General features: G+C 35.8%; 1 protein-coding gene and 1 pseudogene across 4 annotated transcripts in view; one reads left to right on the forward strand and one right to left on the reverse strand.

The window, feature by feature from the left end:
* Positions 1-13,292, forward strand: part of AGO3 (argonaute RISC catalytic component 3) — a 97,121-nt gene that overhangs the window by 8,237 nt on the left and 75,592 nt on the right. Inside the window, exon 2 of one of the 4 annotated variants that reach the window (XM_033114702.1) lies at positions 10,510-10,681. The exons of 1 other annotated variant lie outside the window; for it this stretch is intronic. In XM_033114702.1, coding sequence (XP_032970593.1) covers positions 10,510-10,681 — 172 coding nt within the window. Of the gene's footprint in view, positions 1-10,509; positions 10,682-13,292 lie in introns of those variants that run through there. 2 more of the 4 variants (XM_033114703.1, XM_033114705.1) reach the window with 2 other exon arrangements.
* On the reverse strand, positions 915-1,503 carry LOC117027216 (40S ribosomal protein S8-like; annotated as a pseudogene).

A 13,292-nucleotide genomic window follows, 5' to 3' on the forward strand; every position in this document is an offset into this window, starting at 1 on the left:
TAGACCAAAATACTTTGAGAGTTATTTTCTCTCACCCCCTACACTTAATTTATTAGCAATTCTCATCAGGTCTACCTTTTAAATATTTTCCATATCAACATCATTCCTCTAGCTGCTACCACCCCTGCCCTAGCCAACATTATCCTTTGCCTGGACAGTTAACCTACTAACTGGTCTCCCTGCTTTGACCTTTACATATAATTTTTTGTATAGCAACCGAGGTGATCGTTTTAAAAAAATTTTAAGTCAGATCATAATGCTTCTTGACTCAGAACCTTTTGTTGGTTTCTCATGTCTCAGAATAAAATCCAAAAACTTCATCATGGTTTACAAATTTTAATCTGATCTCCCATTCTCTCTCTGACATCATCTCTTACCATTCTCTTGTTCACTCTGCTCCAGGCTCTCTTGCTAGTCATCAAACACTAAGCAAGCATCTGCTTTTTCTTTTATATTTTGATTTTTCCTCTGCCTGGAATGCTCTTCCAGATAGCTACATTACTTGACCTCTCACTTCCTTTTGTTTCTGCCTACTTATTACTCTTTCAAAGAGGCCTTCTTTGACAAACCTATGTAAATGGCCAACTACCTACTTTGTTCCTAACCCGCACCACCCCCCAACACATACACAAATACATTCTATCCCCTTAACCTATTTTATTTTTTCTTCATAACACTTCTTACTACCTGATTGGCAAAAAAGAAATACAATATAATCTGCCTACAACTCCTTCCATAAAACCTTCATGAGGACCAGGTCTTTGTTTATTATTATTAAAACTGCTGTTCACCTGAACTGAGCCTGAGAAATGCTTGGTACTTAGAGACAGTTTGTAAATATTTCTTCAGTCTGTAAATATTCTTCCCCTTCCCCTCCCCCTCCCACAGACTAAACTAGTAGGAGGGATGATGATTTATTTGCCTTTCCGGGCCTTGATTTTCCTCGAGTAAAACTCCAGTTCCTGCCCACTAGCACATAGCCATCTGCTTGGCCACAGTGGCCTGGTCTTGAAATGATGCATGGACGAAGTCTGCCCTGGAACTGCTCCTCTAGAAGACTGCTGATTTTAGCATTCTTTTTCCTTTCATCATATTTCTTCTGAATTTTTTTTGACCTTTTTTTTGTTTAAAACCTCTTCCTCTTCAGCAGTCAGCTTTGCCCCCTTCTTGAGACCCAGGGGCAGTGCCTAGTGGGGCTCGTACCACTGTCGGTTTGGTGTGCTGTCAACGAGCACAATGCAGTGCAGACCAGTTCGTTGTTGGATGCATTGTAGACCACATCAGTAATCCTTGTTTTGCACATACAACACTCGGAACCCCAGCAGAAGTTCCCCACATCCAGCCTCAATGCACGGTAGTCGTGGCCTCCATGCACATGGACTGTGTGTATGTGGCAGGGGCCAATCTTAGTGTTGGCAGCTCATATTTTCGCTTCTTGTAGTAGAGCTTTCTCTTGACCCCAGTCTTGTGACGCTTGTGCCAGTCGTCCCAAGAGATGCCCATGGCTCAGTGCCAGTTGGAAAGAGAATGTAAATATTTCTTGAACAAAATAATGAGCCAGTGGATAATTACTTAATGGGTGATAGACTTTCAGCAAATGTTAGTTTGTGTACTGATGTATAATGTACTGATTAAAAAATGCAGGCACTGAAATCAGACTGTAAATTCTAGTTTTACCACTTTCTAACTATGAACAGGTTTTTTAATCTCCCTGGGCTTCAGTTTCCTCAGTATAATTTAGTGCTTGCCTCAAAAGTTGTGTTGTAAGAAATCACCTAGTGTATGTCAAATATTTAATACTTAATACAAGTTAGCTATTGTTATTGATATGACTTTTCTTAAATATTAGGATGGGATATCCCCCAATATATTAGGTATTACTTAAGCAAAGTAATTGTGACTTATTAATCTACCGTGTTTCCCCGAAAATAAGCCCCAGTTAAGATCGTCAGCCAGATAGACACATTTAGTACGTTATGACGATGTCCCACAAGATGTATTTGAATAAATGTAGATTGTTGTACATGAAAAGATAAGACATCCCCTGAAAATACACCTTAATGAGTCTTTTGGAGCAAAAATTAATACAAGACCCAGTCTTATTTTCGGGGAAACATGGTATGTATCTATAAAACCTTGAACATAATAATTGTTCAATAAATAGAAATGAACTTTTTATGTTTTTGATTTTTTTTTTAATTTTATTGGGGAAGGGGAACAGGACTTTATTGGGGAACAGTGTGTACCTCCAGGACTTTTTTCCAAGTTAAGTTGTTGTCTTTTCAATCTTAGCCGTGGAGCGTGCTGTTCAGCTTCACGTTGTCATCCTTTCAGTCTTAGTTGTGGAGGGCGCAGCTCAGCTCCAGGTCCAGTTACTGTTGTTAGTTGCAGGGCGCGCAGCCCACCATCCCTTGTGGTACTCGAGGAGTTGAACCGGCAACCTTGTGGTTGAGAGCCCACTGGCCCATGTGGGAATCTAGTGGCAGCCTTCAGAGTTAGAAACCCGGAGCTCCAACCTCCTGAGCCACCGGGCTGGCCTATGTTTTTGATTTTTTAAAAATTGTTTATTGGAGCAATGAGTTTCATAAGAGAATGGGGGATACAGAACAATAAAATATTTTTAAGCCAATCTTGTTAGTAATCACATATAAGTAAAACAGCAGAAAATTATTTTTAACACATAAAAAGCTTTTGAATATTCTAATGCCTAATGCTAGAGAGGGTAAGGGAGAGAAATCTCATGAATAGTAATATGTTCACTTGCCAGTTTAGCAGCAAATATCAAGAATCAGAAACATGTTCCTGTTCCTACCCTTTGATCGAGTATGTCTACTTCTGAAAGTGATCTGAAGGGAAAAATTCTGTATGCCAGTTTCCTTCTCTACCTCCTCCAAATAAAACAGTAGGTGCTTGATGCAGGGAAGTGCACTTAGCATATTGTGTGACATGTTGTAGATGCTTATTGATATTTGTTGGAGAGCTACTATTTTTTTTATGACTTATATACCAGGCACCTCTAGAATGTATCAGTAGTTTTATCTCATTTTTAAAATAAGGCAACTGAAGTACCTACATTAAAGGCCATATGTGAAAAGCCCACAGCTAACAACATACTCAACTAAGATCAGGAACAAGACAAGGATGCCCACTTTCACTGCTTTTATTCAACATGGTACTGAAAGTTCTAGCCAGAACAATTAGGCAAAAAAAAAAAAAAAAGGCATCCAAATTGGAAAAGAAGTAAAATTGTCTTTATTTGCAGATGACATATTATATAGAAAACCCTAAAGACTTTACCAAAAAGCTGCTAGAACTAATGAATGAATTCATTAAAGTTGCAGGATACAAAGTTAATACACAAAAATCTGTTGCATTTCTATACACTAACAACAAACTGTCAGAAAGAGAAATTTTTAAAAAGTCCCATTTACAATAGCATCAAAACCAAAATACTTAGGAATAAATTTAACCAAGGAGATGAAAGATCTATACATTGGAATCTATAAGACATTGATAAAAAAAATTAAAGAAGACACAAATAAATGAAAAGGTATTTCATGCTCATAGGTTGGAAGAATTAATATTGTTAAAATGTCCATACTACCCAAAGTGATCTACAGATTCTGTGCAATCCATATAAAAATTCCATTGGCATTTTCCATAAAAATAGAAAAACAAAATCTTAATATTTAAAAATTTATATGGAACTACAAAAGACCCCAAATAGTCAAAGCAGTCTGAAGAAAGAAGACCAAAGCTGGAGGCATCATACTTCCTGATTCCAACCAAATCACAAAACTGTTATCAAAACAATATTGTATTGGCATAAAAATAGATCAATTTGAGCCCAGAAATAAACCCATGCATATATAGTCAATTAATTTTCAACAAAGGAGCCAAGAATATACGCTGGAGAAAGAACAGTCTCTTTATTAAACTGTATTGGGAAAACAGGATAGCTATATGCAAAAGAATAAAACTAGGCTCCTATCTTACACCATACACAAAAATTAACTCAAAATGGTTTGAAAACTTGAGCATAAGACCTGTGACCATAAAACATCTAGAAGAAAACTTAGGGAGTAAGCTCCTTTACATTGGTCTTGGCTTTGATTTTTTGGTTTTGACAGCAAAAGCAAAAATAAATAGTGGGATTACATCAAACTAAAAGGCATCTGCTCAGCAAAGGAAGCCATCAACAAAATGAAAAGGCAACCTATAGAATGGGAGAAAATATTTGCAAACCACATATTCGTAAGAGGTTAATATCCAAAATATATAAATAACTCATGCAACTCAGAAAAAAAAACCCACCTGATTTAAAAATGGGCAAAGGAACTGAATAGACATTTTTCCAAAGAAGACATACCATATTTCCCTGAAAAGAAAACCTAACCAGAAAACAAGCCCTAGCGTTTTTCAGGATGCTCGTAATATAAGCCCTACCCCAAAAATAAGCCCTAGTTAAGATTGTCAGCTGGACGGACGCATTTAGTACATCCATTGCAACACACAACAGAAGTATTGAATTATAAAATAATAACATAATTAAATATGAATAAATAACATTGACATTAATACTTGCAATAAATGATAATATAAATTATAATTAAATGTTTGTAAATACCCAAGCGATTGCCTTTGAATGAGATGTAAACGCCTATGTAAACAGATGAACTCGAGACTTATTGCCGAATGACCAATCGGAGTACAGACACAATGCATGAATAACATGCGCACTTGATAACGAATGGATGTGGTTGTGTCTAATATGAATCTTCATAATTCAATATGTCATGTATTGTAATGGACGTACTTAATGCACTCGTGTGAAATAAAGAAACGTTTTCTGAATTTTGGTGCCTGCAATTTTTCGTCGCTTTTGTGTGGACTGTCATTCTTAACTGTCATCATTTTTGTTGCCACTCCTGTCTCGTAAGTCTTCAGTTAACACTTGATTTAATGGTAGATTTAAAGGGAATAATATTTTGACCCCCCAGACAAGATGAGTGCAAAAAGAAAAGCTATTCCATCGAGTAAAAGAAAGGAATCATGGGGGACTCCCGGGGCAAGAATCTTACGGCTTTCTGCAAAGAGAAGAAGTTGGATCTCCGAATGGTGTGAAAATGGTGAGCAGAGTACAGTAATCTCAGTCAACAGGTGGACGAGGGAAATGCTAAGAAGCGCAAGTGTGGATCTAGTTGGCAACCATTATTTCCTCAGCTGGAAGCATCATCTGTGAATGGATTGATGACAGGAGATCAAAGGCTTTGGTTGTGCGCAGGAATGATATTCAAGCATTTGCTCTTGAAAAGGCACCACAGTTAGAAATATCCCCAGAAGAATTCAAACCATCACAACACTGGCTGGATGGCTTCCTTCAGTGATGTGAACTGTCTCTAAGATCGACAACACTGTTCAAGCTGGAAGATACTGAAGTTATTAAATGTGAACTTGCATTCAAGTCCTTTGTTGATGTCATCGACTTTTCTAAATACCAACTCTCAACATGATTGCTATGGATGAAACTGCAGTGTTTATGGGCCAAGGATCGCAAACGACAATTAATCAGAGGGGTGCCTCATCAATCTACATTCACTCCACTGGTTACGAAAGTGCACGTGTTACCTGTGTTTTGGCAATTCGCCTGAATGGAAAGAAAGCCCCACTTCTAATCATCACTAAGGGCAAGAAAGATAAGGTTGAACATGTTTCAGGCATTTATGTTCTTGAAACCGAAAGAGTCTGGTGCACACCAGCAGTTACAAGGAGGTGGGTCGATTTAATGTTGCCACTTGTTTTGCGAGGTGGCCAAAGAGGTCTGCTAGTCTGGGATTCAGCCAGCACTCACCATGCTAAACACATGAAGGATTTCTTGCAAAGAGAAGAATAGATCAAATAATGATTTCCGCAGGAATGACTGCCTATCTCCAGACTCTTGATATTGCAATAAACAAGCCATTCAAGGACCATTTGCGCATGGAAATCAATGACTACGTTGAAAATAGAATGGAGAGAAATCAGCGTGGAAACTCTGTGAAGTCTAGCCTGCAAGAGGTTGTGACTTGGGTGAAGAATTCATGGGATAAAATCACTGACAGCTGAACTACTCAGCTAATTTCCAAAAATGTAACTAAAACACATTAAAATATATATATATATCTCAATGTGAGTATGTTAGGATTAAAATACTTAAGAATATCCTTCTTGATCTCCAGATAGTAACATGATCGATTACATACAATTGCTTTGTGAGCAGTACATGACTAAATACATGACCCTTTTTTAAATTTTATTAAATTCCTCTTTTTTTTTAATTGACATATACTAGTTGGCAGATGTACAACATAATAATTTGATATTTGTAAATATTTAAAAACAATCACCACAATAAGTCTAGTTAACATCTATCACAATACATAATTACAAAAATTTTTTCTCTTGCGATGACAACTTTTAAGATCTATCTTAGCAACTTTCAATACAATTTTATTAACTGTAGTCACTATGCTGCACATTACACTCTCATGACTTATTTAGAACTGGAATTTTGTGCCTTTTGACCCCTTCCACATACAGGTGAGATCCAGTAGTATTTGACTTTCTTTGTCTGACTTATTTCACATCATGCCCTCAGGATTCATCCATGTTAGCACAAATGACAAGATTTCTTTATTTTTTGTGGCTGAATGATACTCCATTGTGTATATAAAGCACATTTTCTTTATCCTTTCATCCATGGGTAGACATTTAGGTTGTTCCCATATCTTGGGTATTGTAAATAATGCTGCAGTGAACATGGGTGTACATATCTTTTCAAGTTAGTGTTTTCATTTTCTTCAGATAAATACCCAGAAGTAGAATTACTGGATCATATAGTACTTATATTTTTAATTTTTGAGAAACCTCCATACTGTTTTCTATAGTTGATATGCACCAGTTTACATTCCTACCAAGAATGCACAAGGATTCCCTTTTTCTCCATATCCTCACCAACACTTGTTATTTCTTGTCTTGTGAGTAATAGCCATCATAACAGGTGTGAGGTAATATCTCATTGTGGTTTTGATTTGCATTTCCCTGATGATAAGTGATATTGAGCACCTTTTCATGTACCTGTTGGCCATCTGCATGTCTTCTTTGGAAAAATGTCTATTCAGATCCTCTGACCGTTTTTAAATCAATTGGTTTTTTTCTATTGAATTGTATGAGTTCTTTATATATTTTGAATATTATCCCCTTATTAGATATGTGTTTTACAAATATTTTCTCTCAGGCTGTGGCTCATAATTTCATTCTCTTTTTACAGAACAAAAGTTTTTAATTTTAATGAAAACTTACTTTTTTTTTTTCACTTCATGGATTATACTTTTGGTGACCTGAGAAGTCATCACCAACCCCACGGTTACCTAAGTTTTCGACTATGTTGTATTATAGGAGTTTCATAGTTTTGTGTTTCACATTAGCTCTTTCAGCCAATTTGAGTTAATTTTTGAAAAAGGTATAAGGTCTGTCTAGATTATTTTTCTTTTTAATGTGGCTATCCACTTGTTTAGTACCATTTGTTGAAAAGACTATCCTTTTTCCATTGAATTGCCTTTGCTCCTTTGTCAAAGATCAGTTGACTGTATTTGCATCAATTTTGGAGCTATATGTTCTGTTCCCTTGATCTATTTGTCTATTCTTTGACCAATACTGCAACCTTGATTATTGTAGCCTTATAGTAAGTAAGTCTTGAATTATAGACCAGTAATGAACAATTAGAATTTGAAATTAAACGCACGATACCATTTGCATTAGGACATATACATAAAGAAATACTTAGGTATAAATCTAGCAAAATATGTACAAGATTTATATGAGGAAAATCACAAAACTCTGATCAAACAAATCAAGGAAAATCTAAATAGAGATATTCTGTGTACATGGATAGAAAGACTCAGTACGGCAAAGATGTCAGTTCTTCCCAACTAGATTTATATATTTAGCACAATCCCAATCAACATCTCAGCAAGTGATTTTGTGGACATCAACAGACTGATTCTAAAGTTTATATGGAAAGGCAAAATACCCAGAATAACAACACACTATTGAAGGAGAATAAAGTGGGAGGACGGACAGTACCTGACTTATTAAAACTATAGTAATCAAAACAATGTTTTGTTGGCAAAAGACAAATATATCAGTGGAACAAAATAGAGACCCCAACAGGGTGGGTTCCAATCCCAGTTCTGCTACTTACTAGCTATGAAATTTTAGGCAAGTCATTTCAGTTTCCCTCATCTATAAAATCATTATAGGGTTTGTATGAAGATTAAATGAGATAATGCATATAAGGCATTTAGCACATCGCTTGAGACATGCTAAGAGCTTGATATATTTTAGCTATTGTACATTTTCTAAATTGATCCTGACAAGACAAGATTCATAAAAAAAGAAGCAGATCAAGTATTATTCCCATTTTATAAATCAGGAAATAGAGTTTCAGGGCTATTAATATTTGACAAAGGTCAAGTGGTTAAATAAATGGCAGAGCCAGAACTGCACGTATGACCTAGTCTAGAGTTAGTCAGTAATACGTGTCAATCTAGGATGGCAGAAAAGATGATGCCCTCAGAAGAGATTTTACAAATACATGAAAACAATTTAAAAATAAATGATTTAGGCAGCACGTTAATGTACTTTTGTCCACAGTGAAAAAAAATTGTTGTTAACCCAGCTTTTAATTCCTGATACAAACTCATCTTGGTCATGATGCATTTTCCTTTTGATATATTTCCATATTTAATTTGTTAACATTTTGTTTAGGATTTTTGCATGTGTGTTCATGAATTATATTGTCCTGTGATTTTTCTTTTTCATAGTGTTATTACCAGGTTTTTGTATCAGGGTTTTTCTGGCATCATAAGTTGTATTGGGGTATGTTTACTCTTTATCCTATTCTCTAGAAGAATTTGTAGAAGATTGGTATTATTTTTTTCCTTAAATAGTTGGTATAATTCTCTTGTGAAGCTATCTAGAATCTTTTGGTGTGTGTGGAAATACTTTTACTCGTGGATTTAATTTTTTCAAATAGTTACAGGACTTTCCAGATATTTTAAATGTAAGTTCAGGTAACAGTTATTAATTTATCAACTGAATTTATTATTTGAACTTTGTTTAACAAAGCTACAACATTTTGAGTTTTAAAACTTAATGCTAGTATCAGTTAGGTTTTTTTTTAACTGTGATAAAATACACATTAGGTTAAATTTACCATCTTAGCAATTTTTAAGTGTACAGTTTAGTTGTATTTAAGTATGTTCACATTGTTGTGCAACCAATTTCCAGAACTCTTTTCGTCATGCAAAACTGAAACTATAGCCTGTAAGCAACAATTACCCATTCTGCCTTTCCTCCAGCCCCTAGCAACCACTCTTCCACTTTGGCTCTAGGAATTTGACTACTCTAAATCAATAAGTGGAATAATATAGTGTCTTTTTGTGGCTGGCTTATTTTACATAGCATAACATCCACAGGTTCATCTATGTTGTTGCATGTGTCAGAATTTCCTTCCTTTTTAAGGCTAATATTCCATAGTATATATATACCACATTTTCTTTATCCATTCATCCATCAGTGGACATTTAGGTCGCTTCCACCTTTTGGCTATTGTGACTAATGCTGCCATGAGCATAGGTATACAGTCATCTCTTCAACACCCTGTTTTCAATGCTTTGGGGTATATAACCAGAAGTGGAATTGCTAGATCATATGGTAATTCTATTTTTAATATTTGGAAGAACCACCATTTTGTTTTCCAAAGTGGCTGTACCATTTTACATTTCTACCAACAAAGGACTTTTCAAATTTTATATATTTTTGTGTATCATTAAGCTGTATTAATCTGTTTCATCAAACTTTCAAATTTATTGACCCAGTGTTTATGATGTCTTGAGTACCTGTAATTAAATCATTTCCTCCCCCACTTATTGGTTACATAAGCCTTTTTTCTCCTGTTTTAAAAATCAATGTTGCCTGGAGTTTATAGATTTTGTTTATTTTTTCAAGTAATTGATTTTTTGCGTTTTGTGCTTTATTGATCCTTTTTATTGAATGTTGTTTTTATTTTGTTCATTTGCTCTTATAATTATAATCTTATATAAATATATCCTTATCATCTACTGTCTTTGTTTACTTTGCTGTTAATCTCACACTCTTCAGGTCTGATTTGTGTTTGCTCATGCTCACCTGGGTTTATGTGATTGCTCTCCCTTCTTCCTAACCCTTGCAAAAACAATTTTCCAGAAGTAGCCAGGGTTTTGTTTGTTTGTATGTATGTTTTTTTCTTTTTTCTTTTTGTATGTTTATTTTAATAAGGAGAATAAATTGGGATGAAAGAAGTTGAAGTGTTAGAAATTGGCTCCAACGCCATGATCAGCTGTACTTAAAATTCTAAGGTACTCTGACTGACAAGATTATCAAATGTAGTTTGTAACAGTGTTACTCTTTTTTTCCCCTCCCTGGCAGGACCCGTTGGGGCCCAGCCCCTGCTCATGGTGCCCAGAAGACCTGGCTATGGCTCCATGGGCAAACCCATTAAATTGTTGGCTAACTGTTTTCAAGTTGAAATCCCAAAGATTGATGTCTACCTCTATGAGGTAGATATTAAACCAGACAAGTGTCCTAGGAGAGTGAACAGGTAAGAATCATGAAATCATGGAGATCTTTTGCTGTTAGTATTTGTCTTTGCCATAGTAATTATTTATCTTGTGTATCCAAATAACAATCATAATGTCTAACAGTTTGACCAACAACACGTGGTAATTTGTTTTGAAGTTGATTGTACATCAGAGGTGTGATGGTAGGTAAAATCTCCAAATAGCCTTGAAATTTTTCCATTATAACATAAGCTTATATGTTTTCTCTGTGATAATAGAAAAGGTCCAAGTCATTTTTATATGCTTTTGAAATCAGGCTGAGCATCTTTTCCCTTGCTGTTAGGTAATATATCTATTTTCTTTTTCTCCCCACCCCACCGCACCCCCACCTTATTTACCTCTTTTGTAATGTTCCCCTTAAGATGATGGTGGTAGTAGCAGTGGTGGCTGGAGATGCTGGTTGTCATGGTTTCGTGCTTTCTGTTCTCCTGATCCTCAACTCCTTACTGTTCCTTACTCTTATATAGGAACAAGTACATATGGTATATGAAGATTTATCAGTCTGCTTTCAGTAAGCTGCTTCTCTCACCTCCCCTAAATACTCTGTGTATGTATGGTTGTGATTTAGGTAATACAGGGACTATGAAAGGAAATTATGATGTGGTGTACACCATGAAGGAGGTTTAAAAAAAATGACTTACGTACAAAACATTAAGAAAACAATGATATTTAACTTAACATTTTGGTCTGTAGTATCAAATACCCCAGACTTTTCTGATTCAATGAGAATTATTAAGAGCCTTCATTTAAGACATAGATGAGTACACCTGGAACTTATACAATGTAAACCAATGTTACCTCAATTAGAAAAAAAAAGACATAGATGGTTCTTGCTGTCAAGAAATTTGTAATTTACTGGAGGAGAAAAGCCTCAAGATATATGAAGTGAATGAGCACTAAGAGACTTTGTGATAACGTAAAAAAAAATCATATGAGTGTTATAATTAACTTGTAATGCACAGTTCTTTCTGAGGTCAGGAAGTGTGTCATGGAGTATTACAAGTAGAATCTAAGAGATCAGCTAATCTGATACCTTTTTTTATGTTTAAAATCCAGAAAGGTTAAGAGGCTTACTCAAGAGCGCGCATTTCTAGTATTGCTAACGTGAGACCAGAACCCCAGAATCCTGACTTGATAGTCATTAAGAAATATTTGTAAAGCAAGAAGAAAAGGAATTGAGTTAATCTAAAACAATTGGTATAATTGTGGATAGTTGTAGTAAAGAGAACACCTTTTTTTAAAAAAATTAAAGTTTATTGGGGTGATAATGGTTAGTAAAGTTAAATAGGTTTTAAGTATACAATTCTGTAATACATCATCTATATATCACATTGTGTAAGAGAACATTTTCTAATGATGAGGCATCACTATTGATGCATGAATGGATAAAGAAGATGTGAGATATATATAGAGATATAGATATAGATACCCACACACACGCACATACATACATACAGATATACACATGATGGAATACTATCCTGCCATGAAAAAGAGTAAAATCTTGCCATTTGTGACAACTTGGATGGACCATGAGGGCGTTTTGTTAAGTAAAATAAGTCAGACAAAGAAAGACTTATATGGAATCTAAAAAACAAAATGATAGATATAGCATAGATATACCATAGCACAGTGATTGCTGGGGGATGGTGCTGGGGGTGGAGAAATGAGTGAAGGGGGTCAAGAGGGAGAAACTTCCAATTATAAAATAAATAAGTCATGGGATGTAAAGTACAGCATGCTGTATAGTCAATAATATTATAGTGTATACTTGAAAGTTTCCAAGAGAATAAATCCTAAAAGTTCTCATCACGAGAAGGAAAAGAAAAAGCAAGTATAACTTTGTATGGTAACAGATGGTAACTAGACTTACTGGGTGGTCATTTCACCGTGTATACAAATACTAAATCATTATGTTGTACACCTGCAGCTAATATATTAAATGTCAGTTATACCTCAATTTAAAAAAAATGAAGCAGCAGTAACAGGTACAACAATTGAGAAGAACCAGGTATAGTGAGCCTAAGCTACCATCATCTATGAATAGACGTCTCCTAAACTTGCTGTAGACTCCACCCCTTTCCCAAGTCAGACTGACACCTGAATATCCATCCCTCAAGTGCTTCAAACACAAATCAAAATATCTTATTCTTGCAGTCTCCATCCCCATATCCTGCTCATACTTTTTCTCTACCTACACTCCAAACTAGGCCTTCCATTTCCTTTTCCTCCTATTGGTTATTAAATCCTAGTACTTCTATTAGAGAAATTGTTCCCGAATCTGGCCTGTCCATCTACCCATCCATACTGCTATTGGCTTTAGACCCTTCCTTGTCTAGATTATTGTAATGATCTTATTGGTCTCCCGTCTGTCTGTCTGTCTCTCTCCCTCTCTCTTTCTCTCTCCCTCCCTCCCGCCCTCTCTCTCTCTCTTCCTCCCTCTCTCTCTCTCTCTCTCTCTCTCTCTCTCTCTCTCTCTCTCTCTCTCTCTCTCTCTCGCTCGTTTTCCGTCTCCCCCTCCCCCATCCCGTCCTCCTTCCCTCTCTTTCTCCCTCTCCCTCCCCCCCATTCTAGTTAATTATCTACATTTTG

This window comes from Rhinolophus ferrumequinum, chromosome 9 (assembly GCF_004115265.2).
Source record: "Rhinolophus ferrumequinum isolate MPI-CBG mRhiFer1 chromosome 9, mRhiFer1_v1.p, whole genome shotgun sequence".
Classification (NCBI taxonomy): Eukaryota; Metazoa; Chordata; class Mammalia; order Chiroptera; family Rhinolophidae; genus Rhinolophus; species Rhinolophus ferrumequinum.